Here is a 20,197-nt window from a genome sequence, read left to right on the forward strand (position 1 = left end):
AAAAAATATCCAGTCCTTTTCTCAGTAATCAGGTGATACCAAATAAATCTCAGTCTTTGTATTGTGCTTCATTCAGCCTCCAGTTAACCTTTTTGTTGCTGATCTCTCCATGGATTTTTTTTTTAATTAAAAACTTAATTGTTTTAGAGCGGTTTCAGGTTTACAGTAAAATAAAGAGGGAGGTACAGAGATTTCCCATATGCTTCTGCCACATGAATAGCCTACGCCATTATCAGCACCACTCACTAAAGTGATACGTCTTTTGTCAAGGATGAACCTCCACTGACGCACTGTTCTCACCCAAAGCCCATTGTTTACCTAGGGATTCATTCTTGGTTGTTACACGTTCGGTGGCTTTGGACGAATGTATAATGACTTACATTTACCATTATGATACCCTACAGATCGTTCTCACTGCCCTAAAAATCCCCTGTGCTTCATCTCTCCCCCCAACTCCCCACCCCTGGCAACCACTGGTCTTTTTATTATCTCCGTGGTTTCGCCTTGTCCCGATTCTCTTTTAAACGAAGTCCATAGACAGCCAAAAATTCTTGGCTGTCAGGTAACCGACGGACACATTTCCTCCACTTCCAAACTTCAGAGTTCATTTTAGATACATAGTTCAAGTTTATTTCTAGCAAGAGATCGGAGTTCCGCTTTGACAGCTGTTTGTGTTTGTTTTCCTTAGACACAGACAGCAATTCTGAGGATTCTGGGAATCCGTCAACAACCAGGTTTACAGGCTGTGGTTCTGTCAACCAGACCGTCAGTGTCAAGCCACCTGTTCAGATTGCTTCGTTAGGAAGCGACAGCGGAGGCCTTCTAGGAGACCCCCTACATGCGCCCAAGTATCAGCATATTTCTTTTATGCCAGCTTTACACTGTGTCATGCACAATGGTGCCCAGAAGTCTGACGTTGTCGTCCCTCCACCCAAATCCGCTGACGGCAAGACAATAGGGATGCTTGTTCCCAGTCCCGTTGCAATTTCTGCAATAAGGGAGTCCACGAATTCTACCCCTGTTGGAATACTGGGGCCAACAGCTTCTACCGGAGAATCTGAAAAACACCTCGAATTACTGGCTTCCCCTTTACCTCTTCCGTCGGCGTTCCTCCCGCACAGCAGCGCCCCTGCTCTGCACCTGACAATTCAGAGGCTGAAGTTGCCGCCACCACAGGGGTCCTCCGAGAGTTGCCCGGTTAACATCCCGCAGCAGCCACCCGCGAGTCTGAGCATCGGATCACCAAACACTGCCTTTATCCCTGTCCATAGCCCAGGTAGTTTTCCGGGATCTCCTGTGGCTACCACGGACCCCATCGCAAAATCTGCATCCCAGGTGGTAGGACTCAATCAAATGGTGCCTCAAATCGAGGGAAACACTGGGACAGTCCCTCAGCCTACCAATGTGAAGGTAGTTCTCCCAGCAGCCGGCCTTTCGGCCGCACAGCCACCAGCTTCCTACACCTTGCCGGGCTCCCCGCTTGCTGCCGGCGTGCTGCCCAGCCAGAATTCCAGCGTGCTCGGCACGGCGGCGGCGTCGGCCCAGTCCGCGGGTGCGGGCATCAGTCAGGCCCAGTCGGTTCCTCCCGCGGTTCCCACCCACACCCCAGGCCCCGCCCCCAGCCCGAGCCCCGCTTTGACACACAGCACCGCACAGAGCGACAGCACGTCTTACATCAGCGCTGTGGGAAACACGAACGCTAACGGGACAGTATTGCCGCCGCAGCAGATGGGCTCGGGTCCTTGCGGTTCTTGCGGGCGAAGGTGCAGCTGCGGGACCAACGGCAGCCTTCAGCTGAACAGTTACTATTATCCCAACCCGATGCCCGGACCAATGTACCGAGTCCCGTCGTTCTTTACTCTGCCATCCATCTGCAACGGCAGCTACCTCAACCAAGCACATCAGAGCAATGGAAACCAACTTCCTTTTTTTCTGCCTCAGACTCCGTATGCGAACGGCCTGGTGCACGACCCGGTCATGGGGAGCCAAGCCAACTACGGCATGCAACAAATGGCGGGGTTTGGGAGATTCTACCCTGTGTATCCAGCACCTAACGTAGTTGCCAACACGAGCGGTTCGGGGCCCAAGAAGAACGGGAACGTTTCATGTTACAACTGCGGTGTAAGCGGGCACTACGCACAGGAGTGCAAGCAGTCGTCCATGGAGGCCAGTCAACAAGGTAATCATGAGAGCTCCCAGAGGACTTGTTTTTGAGTGTGCCCGCTTCTCCCCACCTCACTGAGCGCGGGGAGCCTGTTGTGGCAGAAGGAGCTGGTGTGTGCTCACTTACGGATGGTGTGCTTTCAGTGACAGATCGTTCAGAGGCAAATGGGAAAACATAGCGTAGATCCGGGCCACCCAGCGCGAGGGAGTTGAGGAATTCAGTTTCCAGTGAGAGCCTAAGAACCGTTGAGGCACTTTTGAAGGAATATAATGGGAATTTGTGTCACATGATAGCAGATCTCTTGTTTGCAGCACTTTTTTTTTTTAAGCTACAGTCCTGTTTGGTAGAGTAAGCGAAATTTTTAAATAGGAAGAAGTGGGAAGTAATTCTAGTCACCCGACAGGTATGATTGTTAGTTATAGTGTGGTACACGTATGCACAGCCGGCTGGCCCCATGCACACTCCGCCCCCCCCACCCCCCCACCGCCACGCTGCCCCTTCCCTTCCCAGCAGATGCTTAAAAAAAGATGCTTAATGCATTTTAAGGAACAAAATATTTAAGCACTGGTTTGGGAGCAAGGGAGTTAGCTTGAACTCCGTTTAATGTTCTCGCCACCAGGAACAAGAAAGATGTTCTTAAATAAGTAGGAGTAAGATCACAAACTCCACGTAGACGTCAGACTGTTCTCTCTCACTTGGATTTGGCTTTTGTCAGTCTTGCCAAGTCTCATCCAGAAAAGAAGTCTTGAAGTGCGAATGTGTATTTGGCATTTTTAAAGGAAGATTGGGTTTGCTAGCTTTAGGTTGGACTTAAAGCACAAACTTCCTCTTACTTTGGAAGGTAATCCTGTGTGCCATTTGGGACCATAGTAGTGCGGAGGAAGCTGCCTTCTGGCGAGCATGCCCTTTTGTTATCTTGTAGTGGTTTGTGATGCATTGCGTTGTAAGCAGTGACTTAGCAGTTCTGTCTTTCCCGTTTTAGGCACTTACAGACTGAGATACGCACCTCCCCTCCCCCCTTCTAATGATACGTTGGATTCTGCAGACTGAAACGCGTAAAGCTTGACTGCTTAATACCCTGACGTGTTGGGGAGTCATGGTGGGGTGTGGAGGGGAGGAAAGGAAAGGTATTTTGTTTGTGTTTCTTTGTCTATACATTTCCTAGATTTCTATGCACTTGGGGTTTTTCATTTCTGTTGTACTGATGTCCAAAACAAAAAAGAATGCGTTGCTTTTGAGCCTCTGGTCTCCTGGTTCAACAACAGGCTTATCTGTATGATACATGTAATTTAAACCTCCAAACTATCAAAAGGAAAATGTTTGCTGTGCTTTTTTTTTTTTTTTACACTGAATACTTGCTGTGTGCAATGTTTACTGAATCTTTAAAACTGTGTATTTGACCTTTTTTCTTTTTTTTTTTTTTTTTACAACACTGGTGACAGTCATATGGTTTTGAAAAAGAGAAACTTTGCTTCTTCCCAGCTTTTCTCACTTTCACCGCAAAGGACACACGTCTCCCCGCCACCCCCTTTCCTGTGGCCTGTAAATCCAGGGTGAAGTGCTTCACCTTCATCTGAGAGGAGAAATCAAGTTCCCCAAATCGTGTGTATATATGTAATAAACAGCATCACGTAAATACATATATGCAGTGCTTGTTGTCCAAATCAAAATTCAAGTTAAGTGGAAGAGAGCGGAAGAAGTAAAACCATATGAAACTGAAAAAAATATGATGTATGAAGTGGACAAAGAGCTTTTTCTTAAAAAAAACAAAACAACAAAAAAAGTTTTTACTTCGTCATACTTTTTTAGCCTGTTGCTTCAGAGAGACATAAAGTGAACAAACGTGTGAGTGTCGTGTGTGTGTGTGTGTGTGTGTGTGTCTGTGTGTCTGTGTCTGTGATGAAAGTCGACGGCTGATCTCTCTTGTAGTCTGTCACCGTGTCGTGCTAAAGAGACACTACCGGAGTAAAGATTGCTTCTTTTCTCACGCCGACTGTAGCAGTGATACGTTGTGTTCGAGATGTGTGTGGTCTGTTGCAGTCCGAGCAGAAGCTCTGGTTTCTGCGAAAGTCAGGTTCGTTCCCTAACCCGTCTCTCTCGTCGCAAAGTCACTTTGATAAGTTTCCCACTCTGCGTGATCATAATGTGAAAGACTGGCTTCCGAGTGTGTTCAGACAGTAGTAAGCATGTCTGTGTCCTGTCACTAAGTTTAATGCTGCTGTTTTCAAAAAAAAAAAAAAAAAAAAGTTTTTTTTAAAGCCAATCTATGTACTAAATTGCTTCCAGGTAATTTTTGATTTCCTAAAGTGCACTGAGATTATCTGGAAGCCTTGGGTGTATTTTTGGAACTGCTGCATTCAACAGCGATGAGCATCTGCCCCTGTACAGTCAGGGGTTCAGGGTCGGGCTGGTTTTGTTTTCCCATTCCTCAGTACAGAGCAGAAGGGATAGATTCGTGTCGTGTGGGGCAGTGTCAGTGCCCAGCAGAGGAACTTAAATACTTGGTCTGGGTTCAGAAGCCCAACAGATTGCTAGATAAAAGGAAAAACTTGAAGAAAAGAGAAGCTTCATTAAATGCTTCATGGGTAGCATTTATATTTATAACAGCAATGTACATTTTGAAACTAACTTTCAGGGTGGGAGTTCGGGGGGAAGGGAAAGGGGTGGGTGTCAAGGGGTAGATGAAAGCTTTAATTTAAAGAAGAAAGTTCGCATAAAGGAAATTATTTTGATTAAATATATTTTATTTGATCTGGGTATTTTTGGACCACATTATTAAATTAATTGCTAAGCTGCCGTTGAGTTGTTCCAAGTGAGAGTTTTGATGAGCCACGTATGGGCCGTGTTGGGAACCACTTGCCAGTTGTACTTTATGGAGCTTATTTTATGATTTAAAATACTGTACTGTATATAGGAGGTATGTTACCTTCTCCTTATTTGTATGTTTACCATATACTTTGATATTTGAAATGTTATGTACTGGAAAGGCCACTTATATTTCTAGAACAGATTGGATTTTATGCAACCCTTTTTCCTTGAATTAACAGCAATAAAAAAAATGAAAAACAGCTTAAGAATTGTGGTTTATTGCAGATTTTGTAAAAATGAAAAGGAGGAGGGCCTCACACACGGTGATTTGTTTTTTCTTTTTCACGAATCGAGCCGTTTTCCCCTGGGACGTGGGGCGGCGAATCCCAAAGTTTCTTTACCACCTGGATGTTCTTCAGTTTCTTCTCCAGCAGCCTTGCTTCGGAGGTCACCTGTGTGACCACGAAGAGGAGAGACTGTGTTTCCGGGCCCACCGAGCGCACGCCGCGTGCCCAGAGCTGTGTTTCTGGTTGAGGCTTCCCTCCCCCAAAGTGTAGAGAACACGGTTTGCTTTCGCAGATTCATTACGATGGTGTTTTTCCGGGCGACTCTCCGTGCGTTATTGACTAGCTTTTATTTCACCGGTTCTGTTGGCTGTGACCCAGTCTCCAGTCCGTTTTTACGCAGTCAGTAATTTACGGGGAGACCCTTTCCTCGTGTGCACCATACAGTCACGTCTGGTGGCGGTCCCTGAGGTCTTGTCGCGTGGCCCAGGCCCTGTGTGTCCTATGGTTGTCCCCCAGTATTCACGCAATAGCGGGCACTCAAGGGCTCCAGCTGACCAGGCAGCAGACGATTGTCCAGAGGCATCTAATGAATGTCCCCTCTGGCCCCATTCGGACGGTGGGTTCCAAATGATCACAGCATTCCCGAGGCCCCAGCCCTCCCCTTCTCCCCTTCAGCTGGCACCCGTGCACCTACACGTGGGACACGCAAGCCGTGAGCCACCTTCACGTTAATGCGCAGGCTGCCCGTGTCCTGACCTGTGTCCCCTCCTCCCTCCTTTTCTGCCGCTGCACCAAGGAGCCCACGACTGTAAACTTTATCGTCCCCATGCCCTTCCCCTCACATGTCACATTCTCCTCCCTCACACACCGTGTACTACTTTTCTTGAGCTTTATGGAAAAGGTGTCCCGTACGGAGTCTTGCATGACTGTCTCTACTGGTTTGGGGTCCTGATGTTACATTCCTGCAGTGTATTCATTGTCTCCAACTTTCCACTGTTCTGTTGTGTCTCATGGGGGAAAAACACAAACACACAATTTCCATTCCTTCCACAAACATGTGGGTGCTTTTCTTTTCTTTTTTTTTTTTTTTTTGCTCTCACTGGAGCGTGTTTGTACCATCTCCTGGTTCGTGCGTGCGAAGGTTCTTTAGGATATAAATCCAGGAGTGCCAAGTGCTGGGTTGTAAGACACAAAAATGCTGTTTTCCAGGATTTGCCAAATTGTTTCCCAAGTGGTTTACACTCGTGCTGACAGCATCCGGTCCCTCAGTCCGTATCCTGACACCCTCCTGCATGGAGGTGACGGTGCCGTGGAAGGCTTGGCATGGGAGGGCCAAGCATACCCTGGAAGAGCCCATGTCAGGCTCTGTGGAGGAGGGGAATGTGGAGAGGGGCAGGGTCCGGATGGTCCCAGTGTAGAAGAGGGGACGCAAGGCAAGGCCCGGGAATGGAAGCGACTGTATTTTGTGGCTGGGGATGTGGGAGGAGGAGACGAAGGCCAGTGTAGGAGATGGAACATATGGAAAGAGTTGTGAGGTGTGTGGTTCAACAGGTAAAATAGAGTCAAGCTGGAGACTTTGAGGTCAGTTGAAAAATTAGAAATTACCAAGTTTCAAGTAGAGGAAGAACACGTTAATGATGGTACAGTAAAAACTTGGCTCGCGAGCATAATTAGTTCCGGAAACATGTCTGTAACCCAAAGCACTTGTATATATCAAAGTGTATTTCAGGAACCATTGACTCGGTTGCGATCATGTGGTGTTTGGCCGAATGTACGACTCGTATGGCAAGACATCACTCATTTATCAAGTTAAAATTTATTAGAAATGTTTGCTGGCCTTGTGGCACGCTCGCAGAACAAGTTCCTCGCAATCCAGGGTTTTACGTATTTAAAGAAACGTGGATGGTTGAGGAAAGAAAGTCTGGCCGTTCGAAGGCTGGTTAGGGCACCGGTGAGGCAGCGGGAAAAGTGGGGACAGAAGGAGGCAAGGGGAAGGAGCCTGGGGCCTCTGAGCTTTATTTTCCCCAGAGAGGAAATGAGACTTTATTTTAAATTATAGCCATGAGGGTCAAATGAAATCACACGTGCGAAAGTTCGAACGTAATGAAATAGCGCCAAGGAGGCACGCCGATGTCTGTTGAATTCTTTTTTGATGAACAGGAGAATTGCACCGGTTGAGAGACCTGGAAACGCGGAGGGGAACTGAATCTAGGAGGAAGGGGTGGTGAGGAACCTAGCAAAACACAGTTCTGCATTACGTTGGGCTCAGTTATTTCAGCTCTGTCCACTGATAAAAGACCCCAAATATTCCCTGTCCTCAAAAATTAACTCTAGTCGGAGAGCCTACCAACTAATGGCGGCTATGGGCTGAGTCGTGCGGTTCTGATTATTCGATACTGGAGTAGAATAAGTTCGCTCACAAGGCAGATCCACATTTAACTTTTCACGTAAGTGCTAAAAATCCAATTTTTCTGACAAGGTTCCAGAAAGATGAAAGCACAGTGTAAAATAATTTTTTTTTTTTTTGACAGGTAGCATCTAGTACTTAAAAGCATCATCCATTTGAGCTTGGAAGACGTCTTTTTTCAATTCTACATACTGGTTACAAAAGCACTCTAAGGTTGTTAAGGCAGTGAAGCCGAATGGAGGCAAGCGGTGACAATAGTTCGACCCCATAACCCTTCCATCGCTTCGTCTCCAAAGAATAAAGAAAAATGCTGACTTCCCCCACCCCGGCCACCCCACAGAAAGGGCCATTTATTTTCAGAGAAATGAGGTGTGGGGGAGTAAGTGAGGAAGAGGGGTGCTCTGACTTTAAACGTGGTCGCCGTATCTCCGGACCTTCCTTTTGGGGGGCGGGTGGTGAAGGGGCAGAGGGGCCGGCTCTTATGAGCATGAAGGGCTCTGGGGTCCCAGGTGTCAACTCAGGTGTACCCATCACGAGGACCGTGCACAGGGGGGCAGCGCTGTCCCCCAGAGAACGCCCATTAGCACATTGGCTTTAAGCAGTTTGGATTCCGAAGGTCCATCTAACGTCAGCATTTGTTCACTGCTTACAACACAGCATTTGTGCCTGTAACATGCAAGTATCTTGAGACACTGACCTAATTCTTAAATGCATTCCTCCTTTGAAAAATGTGAGCCCTCTGGATTGGAGCGTGGGTACATGTTGCCTGAACTCTGTGTGTGTTTGCAAATGTCCGTCCATCTTGGGGGCACAGAGGCTGTAGGCTTTGAAATTTTCTGCTCTGGAGACTGGGGCACATCACAGACGGCATCAAAGACCCTTCTTCCCGCAATCTACCTCTTGTGCAGTGACAGCAGTTCTCGGTCACCAGAGCTCTTAATCCTCAGATCCCGTTTTGCTACTTGAGATTTGGGGGGTGGGGTGGGGTGAGGTGGGGGGCCGGGTGGCTCTTCATGTTTTTTTTCTTCCGTCTTGCAGCCCCAACTTAATCCGCTGTAAAAGGAGGTCTCAGCCAGCCTCCGTCACCAAAAGAAATTGCTAATTGGGAAGCAGCGCCACCTGGTGGGGGACAAGGACAATGCAAGCAAACGGATGTTCTTTCCCACTGACCTAACACAGAGAAAATTGAACGTAAGACAGAAAACACTTGAGACTGTAAGCCTGTGCCCAAAACCGTAAAGAACGCAGGCAGCTGGCCATAAATGTAACTTGAGCAGTCTCCTCTTTCAGCGACCGCATTCTCAATTTATCACAAACATCTTAATCCAGTACTGCTGGAACTTCACAGTTTCCTCTGTACTGTCCCCTGTGCTCATTGGGCAGCACAATGTGAAGGGTACGGGATCTTCCTCCTTCCAGTCTTACAGGTCAGGAACTCGGGGTTCAGAAGCGGTGAGTGCCACAGACACGCCGATGTCCTCGTTGGCGACCGGCCCCAGCCTCACATTGGTGCTGTATCTCACGTGCTGCTTCCTGCCCCCCACTGGTGCTTCTCCGCTCAGCCAGGGGCAGTGACCTGTTCAGCCTTGTAAAATGAGAGAGACCGCCCTGGGGCCCCTGGATTGCTGAGAGAGGACGGGGCCTAGGCCCGGTCAGTCCAAACGTGTCTTTTCTGTGTCTCGCTGAGGGACTTGAAGACGTGGGATGAGGGAAGGTTTTCGGAGATGGGAAACCCCGGGATTTTCAGAGCTGGGCTTTAAGCATCCGCCTGTCTCAGATAAATTTGGGGAGCAGCAGCTCTCACCTACGTGCACTAAACATGCAAATACCTCTCTTGAAAAACTGAGCTTTAAGTTATCCCCAGGTGTCTCGATAAGTTGAGCATGACGCAAATATTCCATTCATTGCAAGCCTACAGAACTGCAGAAATGGAGCAGCAGGGCAAGCGGGAAAGACAGGCCTGCCGCTGTAACCTGGCACGTCCCTTGCATGCTGGGTGCCTTCGTCACGCACACTTGTGTAAGAGGCGGCGTCCGTCGCGATTTTGTTCCAGCGCCCGCCCACGGCACACGTGACCTTTGCCGGGTTTACTTACAGAACAGAGATAATGTTCACTCTGTAAAATAGTTGCAAAGGTTAAATCCGGCAACATCCATAAAGCTAAATGAGACACACAGCAGGTGCTCGAAGAATTCATGATTGCTAACGCCTTAATGCCCATTAGAGGCCAAGACACCGTTAGCCCACGTAAGCATCCAACAAGCCTGGGAGGCAGGTGTTCTGCCCCGCTTTGCAGCTGGGGAGATGGCACGGAGGCCAAGTACCCGAGGGCACAGAGCAGTTGCCTGACACAGTGGGATTGGAACCCGCGGCCCTCCCTCCTGGGCGTCTCCTCTGCTTTGTGCCCACGTCACCGGATTTTTGTAGGCCCGTCAGTGTGATTCTGCAGGGCTTCCGGCGACAGGATCGGACAAGGGGGACTCGCAGGCAGGCTCCGTCTTAGCCTCTGTCACCTCAGAACAACCAGCCCTCCTAGACCTTTCTTTTTCTTATCTGAACGCTGAGTGCTTGGTTGGGAAAGGGTGGTAGAAATTGAACGAAGTGGTCTCAAGATTCTGTGACTTGAAGCTTGCTTTTTTCACTTTAAAAGGTTTATCCAAGTTTTCTAATTCTTTGCCTTTACACTTACTTTTGGCTTAACCGATTTGAAGGCCTTGTTGCGGGTGGTCAGGAATACAAACCCCAACCCCAGCCGTCTCCGTGTGCTGATGGGAGGGGAGAATGTTTTCTGGGCCCTTGGGGGGTAAGAGTTCTGAGAGAAGACCTCAGGCGAGGCTACCCAGTCTCTAGATGGCAGCACGAACAGTTCTGGCTGTATGCCATCTACCTGAAGAGTAGTTTCTGTTCCTCCTTACCCTCTAGCGTGATGTTTCTGGGTTCTTCTCTACTCGTAAAGTTTTCATTTGCGGGGCCTTTGAGTCAAAAAAATAAAGCTCATATATACCGAGTCTTGTGCCAAAGGACACGGGGTTGAACATAGCTCTCAGACTGGCAACCCGTAAGGTCCACAGATAAGGTCCCTGACACGTGCAAAGTATATGAAATTCAAATTTCAGCATCTACAAATTAAGTTTATTGGAACACAGCCACTCACGTATGTGTCATGACGGCTGCTTTCGTCCTGCGTTGGCAAAGTTGAACAGTTACACCAGAGCCTGAAATCCTTACAATCTGTCTGAAAAAAAGCTTGTGTACCCCTGACCTCTATCGACCTCCTCTAAATAAAGATGCACTTCCCAAGGTCTTTAAGGTTCCAACGCGGGAGTGTAGGAATTTACACTCTGTCCTTTTGGTGCTGTGTCTTCTTAGCGCAATAAAAACATCTGGTGCTTGAGGAGGCCTGCACACATTTAGGCAGCCGCTTAGCAAACACCTCTTGGCTGGGACCTCAGAGGGTCCTAAGGGGCGCAACTAGCTGTGACGGGGTGACAAGCGTGGGATCACAGGGACTGGAGAGGTGAACTCCGCCTGCCAAGAACTGGGGGAGGATTTTCAAAGGCACAACGTCTTCATTGGGCCGAGAAGGACGAAGTCCGATGTTCCCTGGCAAAGAGGGGAGACTTGGCAAGGCAAAGAGAACCGCATGACCACACATGGGGCTCGGAAGACACACTGCCACGGAGGGTGTGTGTCGGGCCAGGAGCTGAGACGGCAGGCGGAGCTAGCGGGAGCCCGCGGGGGCCGTGTGTGGAGCGGTTGGCGCGCGGTGAAGACAGAGGAGCGGGCCTATCCCGCACCTGGGAGGGAGGCGGGAGAAGCAGGTCGCCAAGAAAATCAGGAGTTGTTTTGCTCACTGGTGAGCTTGTGGCGCTTAGTGACACGTGCTAGTCCCGCGCTGGTCTCAAAGATCACCTGCTGCAGTCACCTGAAGGGTTTAAATAAAAACACAGGTCCCCTGGACGCGCCCTTCCTTGCCCAAACTCAGATCTACAGAACGGAAGTTCCTGTTTGGGAAGAGTTTGGGGAGTGGGAGCAAAGCAGAGCCGTCAAAGAAGGTTGAGAATGAGAACCCCAAAGTACCCGAAGATGGAGAGAGCGAGGGTGTGCCCTTAATGAGCCCCCCCCCCCCCCGAAAGAATTGGCCATCACTGGCAGGTGCAGCAGGGATCAGGAATCGCGGCCAGTGGGGGGGTCGCCCGGGCTGGGCCGATGTTTCCTAGAGGAGCGGCGCGGGGTGGCAGGGGGAAAGGGACCGGCGACCCGGGGGCGCCGGGCTTGAGTGGGCCCGGCGTGGAACGGGAGCCGGCGGGCTCCGGGGAAGCCGCCTCGCCGGGCTCGGCTGGGGGTGCGCAGCGCAGCGGCGGGACCCTCTCTACTGCCGTAGGGAGCCGGGGGGGGGGGGGGAGGGGAGCGGAGAGCGGGGCTTCCCCGCGGAGACCGTGCGTTGGCTCCACCGCCGCGGCCTTTCCTTTCCCCCCGTCCCTCCGCCGCCTCCCGCTCGGGCCTGAGCGCGGGTCCGCGGCCGGCAGGGGGCGCTGCCGCGCCTGCGGGCCTGGTTCCCGGGCGGCGGCCGCGGCCTCTGGTCCCCGCTAGGTCCCCGGAGGCCCCCACCCGGTCCACAAGACACCCCTGAGCCTCACGCCACCGGGGGACGGAAGAGTCCCCGGGCCACCGGAGGAGCTGTCTTTTTACGGGCTGGGCTCGATGCAGGAGCAGCGAGACCTACAGGGAAGCCACATCTGACTCGACTCCGGGGGATTTATGGTCATAGGAAAAGGTGAGTGGCTGAACTTTGCCTTCGGGACAGCAGGGGTGAGGGGAGGGAGGGCAGCTTGCCTGACAGAGGAGCACGAACTCCGTTTCCGGGGCAACGTTGACACCGCTAGGCAAGCACTTTGCAAGCATTTCGGGAGGATCTAATTACTAACCAACAAATGATACCATACGTCTGTTTTTAGGGAGGTCCCTGGACAGTCTTTTAAACTCCGTCTAATTGCTCATTTTCTTTAAAGGCAATGTGACATAGTGATCGTCAAAGTCTAGTTTGAATCCTAAAACGGCCACTTGAGCTGGAGCCTCGTCCGAGGAAGCGCCCTTACCTGAACATACAGGTCGCAGGCGTGTCCACGGGGCACTGTGAGGGTTAATACACTCAAGCGATCATGCACTCCCTAGCCTACAGGGAGCTCTAACACATCGGTACATTCCCTTCAGAAATGTTTTCCTATTCCAAACCCGCCTTCCTATTTTAGGGCCTTTCAAAGTTAGGAATGCCTCTTTTCTGTGGACCAGACTGCACTTTGTTTTGTTTATGTTAACCGTTTTTATTCCATACAATCATTCTCTACATGCATTTTATAGCTTTCCTTTTTATGATGGATGAGCCAATATTGAAACTTGGCTACTAAGGCCCCTGGTTTACGGCCGGTTCACTGCTGTGTCGTGCATTCTGTGGGTTTTGACAAATGTATGACATTTTGGCCCCATTGTATCTTACAGAGTAGTTTCCCTGCCCCCTCCCCCATGCTCTGCCTACTCATCCTTCCCTCCCATCCCCAGCAACCAGTGATCATTCTCTTGTCTCCATGGTTTTGCCTTTTCCAGAATGTCATCTAGTTGGATTCATACAGCACGTAGCCTTTTCAGATCGCCTTGTGAAGTAATTCACATTTAAGGTCCCTCCGTGTCTGTTCGCGAAATAATAGTTCATTTCCTTTTTTGCTGAAGAATCCATTGCCTGGATGGACCACAGTTTATTTATCCATCCACCTACTGAAGGATGTCTTGGTTGCTCCCAGGAGTTGGCGATTATGAGTGAAACTGCTCTAAACATCTGTGTGCGGGGTGTATGTGGACGTACATTTTCAACTTATGAGTAGACACGAAAGAGTGCAGTCGCTGAGCCGCATGGTAGGATATGTCTAGTTTTCTAAGAAACTGCCGGACTGTCTTCCATTTTGTATGACTTCCATTTTGCTTCCCCGCCAGCAGTGAATGGGAGTTCCTGCTGTCCTCACCAGCATCTCATGTTGTCAGTGCTTTGGATTTTAGCCATTCTAGTAAGTATGTAGTGGTAACTATTGTATGAATTTGCAGTTGCCTAATGACATACAACGTGGAGCGTCTTTTCATATGTTTGTCATCTTTTTTGGTGAGGTGTCTGTTCAGATCTTTCGCTGATTCTTAAAAGCTGGGTTGTTTGTTTTCTTATGCTGACTTTTAAGAGTTCTTTGTATATTTTGGATATTAATGTTTTGTCCAGTACGAGTTTTGAAAATCTTTGTCTTTTTATTCTGTTTCTGCTTTGTTCTTTCCACTGCAATGAAATGGAAATGTGGGAATGTTAAGAGACAGAAACCAGTCAGAGGGCTTCACTCTGTCTTTACATTTGTCGGATGCCACACCGAGCAGTCCCCAGTGGCACTTCCTGGTGCATTCATCGATGTGCCAGAAATGGATTCCTCAGTGTTTGCCGAGCCCTTGACCCAGAGCTGGCACAGGTCACTTGGCAGTGGGTGTAGACCCTGGGGGCATCCAAGTCACTTCCATGTAGGGACAGCCAGGCACTTTCAGGGGGCTTGGCCACTGCTGACCCCTTTTATTCTTTGCCCGGAAGACAGAAATCGTGGGCCTCCAATGACGTGCCCCCCCGTAACTTCTTCAACCTTATTTGGGACACAAAGGCTGAGTTCCTCCGCGATTTATTTATAGAGACATGCGTAGTAAAAGAAGAAGTAAGCCAGTTTTTAAATGCAGGCTTCAAGCGGGGGCTGCAGGTGTGGCCTGCGGCTCCTCAGTGCATCTGTGACTCCTTTCTGGAACAGCCCCCCCCTCCCCCCCCCCAGACCCTCGTAGGGCCCTGGCAGAACAAAAGACAATAAGCTAGACCATTAATCCTGTCTGCTTCCCACAGGATGGAAAATCAGTGCGTGGGCAGTGAAAGGGAAGTCCAGCCTCACGGAGGGGCTTTTCCTGTGGGTCTCCAGAACATTCCTCCCACCCCACCCACCTCATGACAAACTGAGGCAATGTCCTAATGCTTCCGGATAACAAAGCGTCTGAGGCTCTGAAGTTCAGTGTGAAAATACGCACATGTTCGGCTGTATTGGAAAGCACGGCAAAGAGAAAGTGAGATTCTCCGCAGTGTGTACGGCCCCAGGGAAAACAAATCATTGGCAAAGCTGGTTCTGAATCCCAGCTCTCTCCTAAATCGGACTTTCCGCCTAATGGAAAGTGGAGGTGTGTTTGCTGTGGCAATTCATTCTTGATTGAATACAGTTGGAAACGTCCAGTGAAAGTGGCAGAATGCAGTGGGCCCGGGGCTTATCCCAGGGCCCTCCGCGCGCCGTCTGGGGGGGCCTGAGAAACGTGGACCCTGCCCCACTGTGTAGCATACCTGGGAGGGGTGGGGGTGCTGAGCGGGGGCATCTCACAGGCTTCCGGGCTGCTCGGATGTGCACTGATTTTGAAAATCATGAAGTTAAAAGCACAGAGTTTAGAAACTTAAAACCTGGATTTAGATGCGATATCCCGAGGCTTCAGAATAGCTAAGTATGTTCTCTGAAGTTCAGTATTCATTGAACATGAATTAATTCAATATTAATTGTGGGCCTACAGTGTTGCCTCATAATTCCTTGAACCTTATGTGGGACACAGAAGACTGAGTTCCTCCTTGTTGTATTTACAGAGACACGTGGAGTAAGGATAAGTGAGCCAGTTTTTAAGCTGAGGCTTCCTGTAGGAGTTGCAGCAGCCGTGTGACTTTGGACAAATATGTAAGTACCTTAATTAAGCTACCGAAAATACGGAGGCTAAAGTGTTTGCGACACGCGCTAAAACATACGAGAGCTTCTCTGAAGATAAGGAAAAGGGGTCTCGGAAAGTATAGACCGTCCTTCTCTTCTGCTACTGTGTTTTATTCCATAGGAGGTAATGGTAATGACGAGGTTTTGATCCTTATCATGCACCGGGCATTATCCTAAGCACTCCATGCCTTATTTCATCCTCAAACAATCCTTTGAAATAGGTGATGATTATGATACCCATTTTATAGATGAAGAAGCTGAGGCAGAGAAAGGTTAAGCAGCTGGCTTATAGTCACACAGCCAGTAAGGTGCCGAGTCAGCATTTGAACGTGGGACCCCGGAGCCTGGAGCCCTCCCGTCTCCTTGGGTCTGCAGCCCGATAGTAAACTGAAGGAGGAAAATTGCAGTCCACTTCCTGGGCAACAGGGGGAGTCTAGTTCCCCTTTAGCAACCATATGGTAAGAATGTTCAAATAATTATTATTCCGGAGCCTACAGCAGAGCTTTCTCTGATGAGAATTACCAATTGTATCCTTCTTGAGATGCTTACAGTCTAAACCTGAGATGCGCAGCTTGGTAGCCACTAGCCACAGGCGGCTGTTTAGGTTTAAATGAACTGATCAGTGGAATATGAGAGTCCAGCTATAGACCCCACACAGACACCAAACACTGATCTTCAATAAAGGGACAAAGGTGATTCAGTGGACAAAGGGTGATCTTTTCAACAAATGGTACTGAAACAATTGTATATTCGTATTGAAAAAACTGAACAATCCCCGCCTTGCCCCATATGCAAAGTAGTGCATTTAACGGTCCATTTAACTCAAAATGGACCATACATCGAAAGGAAAAAAGATCTATAAAATTTATAGATGAAAACGTAGTGAAAAAACCTTTGCGACTTTGGGCTAGGCAAAGATTTCTTAGGTGCTCCACTGAAAACATGACCCATAAGAGACTAAATTAAACTGGGCTTCCTCAGAATTAAAACTCCCCTCTTTGAAAAACACTCAGAAATTAAAAAGACAAGTAATCACCTGGGAGAAAATATTTGCACATCACGTATTTGATAAGGGACTTGCATCTAGAATATGTAAAGAACCTTCAAAACTCTGTGATAAGAAAACAATATAATACAAAATGCACACTTCACCGAAGAAGATATACCAATGCCAAATAATCCCATGAAAAGATACTCAACGTCGTGAGACAGCAGGGAAATAAAAATTAAAACCGCAATGAGAGGGGCGCCTGGGTGGCTCAGTCGGTTAAGCGTCCGACTTTGGCTCAGGTTATGATGGTGCAGTCTGTGAGTTCAGGCCCCTCGTCAGGCTCTGTGCTGACAGCTCGGAGCCTGGAGCCTGCTTCCGAGTCTGTGTCTCCCTCTCTGTCTCTCTCTGTACCTCTCCCACTCGCACTCTGTCTCTCTGTTTCTCAAAAATAAACATTAAAAAAAAAAAACCGCAATGAGATACCCCTATAGACCCGTCGGAATGGCTACAATTAGAGACTGATCATACCCGTTGTTGGCCAGTTCGTGGAGGAACAGGCAGGAGTGGTACCACCACTTTGGAGAAGTTTGCCTGTTTCTTAACAAGGTAAACAAAACACCCACCACGATCCAGCCATTGTACCTTTAGGAATTTACCCAAGAGAAATGAAAGCCTACGTCTCTGCAAAGATTTGTGCAAGAATGCTCATAGCAGCGTTACGTGTTCATTGCCAAGAAGTGGAAACCACCGAAACATCCATCAACAGGTGACCTTGTGGCATCTCCACATAATTAAATATTATTCAGCAATAAAATGAAACCAACAGAGACCGCGTGGGTGAATCTCAAAATAATTTTGCTGAATGAAAGAAGCCAGACCCCCCCCCCCAAAATATATGTATACAGAAGGCATGACTCCATTTACGTTATATCCTAAGGAATGCAAACTAATCTCTAATGACAGAAAGCGGACCGGTGCTTACCTGAGTGTGTGCATGGGGGGTGGGGGTGGGGGCAACGACAGAGGGATATAAAGGGGTGGCATGAGGAAACTTCTGGACATGCTCTGCATATTCACTATTGTGATTGTGGTAATGCTTTCACAGGCACATGTGTCAAAACATCAATTTTTACACTTCGCGTGCAGTTCATTGATGCCTTTTATACCTCAAAATGGCTGTTGAAACTTTTAAATGTTTAAATAAAATTTAAAATTCAGTTGCCCTAGCCGTATTTCCAGTGCTCAATAGCCTCATGTAGCTAGTGGCCACCGTATTGGATGAGAACATTCCCATTATAGCAGAAAGTTCTATCCCACAGTGCTGGTACAAACACAGCATCTCCTGCCCCAGGCTGGCAGGAAGTTCTACTAAAAAGGAACGTTTCTTCTGGCCAAAGAGCCCACTGCCCCTTTTGTCTACAGAGCAAAATGGACGGTGGAGGGGAGGGACATTTGTCACAAGCAATCGTTTGCCATCAGGACGGGCCATTAGAAAGGGGCCAGGTGGCAGGTGCTGCTGGAGGGTAGGGAAAGGGGGTAGGGAAACCTCAGGCTGAGCTCTGAGGCTGGGGAGACCTCCTGCTAAGTGACTTGGGAAGAGGAGAGGGAGGAAGGGGAGGAGGGGGGAGGGGCGCAGAGGTAGTGGCACTGACAAGTGGCAGAATCGTAGAAAGCTCGTCTCCTCTAGCGATGGATCTTTTGGTGCCAACTGGAGGAGGGAGACAGGACCCTGGACGGGAAGGGATGGGGCTGGATCTCAACAGGATTAAAGACAAAAAGCCACAGCCGGGAGAACCCAGGTCTCCTGACGCTGGGAATCTAAGGTGTTGGTGATTAGGAAACTAAGTAGACGTTGTGATTGTGTGAGGACTGTCGAGCACGCCCCTTTCTTCATTCGTGCCGTTTGGGAGCACAGGTATCTTGCTCTTTAGCTGTGTTCCTCAGACTCCATGCACCCTTAGGTGATCTACCTGTCCAGTGTGGCGGGGGGAAGCCACAGCCCCTCCTGAGAATAAGTGTTTAAGTGCATGAAATCAGGCACACAGAATAAAAAGAAACCCCCGGGGGTATTAAAAGGCAGTTCTGTGCCCAGAGCCTCTCTGTGCGGGACCGGGAACCTCACTGCGGGGCCAACGAGGCCCCGCAGTGAATCTGTTCTGGCAATTTGGCAGTTCTCACCCCGATTCCGGAATGCAACGGAGTGAGGTGTGGCTGCCCTGGAAATCGGGCTTTTTGGGGATGTAGGGAAGGAGCCCACAGGACAGAGGACTGCTGCCCTCCCCAAGGGCGGACGCAGGGTCGTCTCAGCCTGTCCTGCGACCAAGTTCAGGCTCCAACTCCTCCTCCTCCTCCAGTATCTATGTTTGAAAATATGCATTTGACAAAAATATGTTGGGGCGGAGGCCTCAGTGCGGCGCTGGGATGAGACCCTCACGTGGAACCGCAGGGGACCGAGGGTCCCGCTGGGTTTGGGGACGCAGGGGCTGGAGGAGGGGGCGGGCGGCGGGGGGGGGGGGGGTCGCGACCCCACAGCCTCCCAGCGGGGGGGGGTGCCATGGGCGGGGGGGGGGGGGGGGGGGGGGGGGGGGGGAGGTCGCATGAGCCCCGAGGGCAGCCTGGGGCCGTGGGGTCCCCCGGCTCGCTGGGCAGCTGCGGGAACGGCGAGGTGGGCGCACAGGGAGTGAGACTCCCCGCGGCTCGATCCCCAGGCGGGCGGGGACACCTCTGCTCGCCTCTCCTGCCCCTTGTAGCACCGAGAGAGAGGCGCCCAGAGGACCTCCCCGCTCCAGAGGAGGCCGCCCCGAGGGCTGCTGTAATGCCAGGACGGAGGACGGAGGATGCTAACTGTCCAGAAAGATGCTGGCGACAGCCCGGTCCCACCTGCGGTCGCCCTTGCTGAAGGCCGAAGGGGCCCGGGAGGACGAGCCAGCCCGGCCTGCACGCTCGCTCGGAGCCAATGGGGGCCTGGAGGCCGGGCGGGGAGGTGGGCGCCGGCCAGTGCTGTCTGCAAGGAGGCGAGAGAGGACACTTTCCAAGAGGCGCGAGACACAGCTTTCCCCAGGGCTAGTGGTCTTGAAAACGCTCCCCTGCTCCCATCAGCCCCATCCCCAGGGCCTCAGCCGGATTGTGCCCTGGAGCCCAGACTGGCAGGCAGGCCCTTTGGGGTATCTTCTCCCTTTCTGCATCGCCCCGGGATCCTACCCAGCTGCCTCAGGTTTGCGGTCTCTGCATTTGGCTCCATCGTGAAAGGAGAAGGGAGAGATTGGACCTGGGAATATCTGCGGAACAAGAAATGTCTTGCGCATGTGAGCACTCGGTCGGTGCTGGGTGAGTGAAGTGTCCTTCCCAGAAGCAAGAAATGATGATTCTCTGAGTGGACGGTTTAGGACCGCAGGCCTGATTAGAAGAAATCATGAGGGCTTCCCACCCCTGGATCTTTTCCCGACGGAGACAAGAAAAGGCCCTTCTGAGCCGTCAGCCTCCTTAGAACAAGCAGATGGAAAGGCAGGAAAAAAACAAAGCAAAAACAAATGGCCTCATTTATCTATTTTTAAAATGATACATGTGAGACATGAAGAGTTGTTCAAAAACATTTTTGTGTTGAGAGTTAACAGTTAAAAACCCTGGTCTCAGAGCCCGATCTTAATTGTCTCCCCAGGGATGACTGCTGTTGATGTGAAGCGTGATCACTCATCCCACTGTCCTCTGGCCCCTGGCCCCTGGCCCCTGGGCCTC

The 20,197-nt window shown here is 50.1% G+C and overlaps 1 protein-coding gene across 5 annotated transcripts in view; it reads left to right on the forward strand.

The window, feature by feature from the left end:
- Positions 1-8,362, forward strand: part of ZCCHC2 (zinc finger CCHC-type containing 2) — a 64,997-nt gene extending 56,635 nt beyond the window's left edge. For 3 of the 5 annotated variants that reach the window (XM_045459153.1, XM_045459157.1, XM_045459156.1), the window contains 2 exons: positions 689-2,179; positions 3,147-5,232. In XM_045459153.1, coding sequence (XP_045315109.1) covers positions 689-2,179; positions 3,147-3,214 — 1,559 coding nt within the window. In that variant the 3' untranslated portion in view covers positions 3,215-5,232. Of the gene's footprint in view, positions 1-688; positions 2,180-3,146; positions 5,233-7,790 lie in introns of those variants that run through there. The other 2 variants (XR_006707809.1, XM_045459155.1) reach the window with 2 other exon arrangements.
- Positions 8,363-20,197: the final 11,835 nt, after the last annotated feature.

Source organism: Leopardus geoffroyi, chromosome D3, assembly GCF_018350155.1.
Source record: "Leopardus geoffroyi isolate Oge1 chromosome D3, O.geoffroyi_Oge1_pat1.0, whole genome shotgun sequence".
Classification (NCBI taxonomy): domain Eukaryota; kingdom Metazoa; phylum Chordata; class Mammalia; order Carnivora; family Felidae; genus Leopardus; species Leopardus geoffroyi.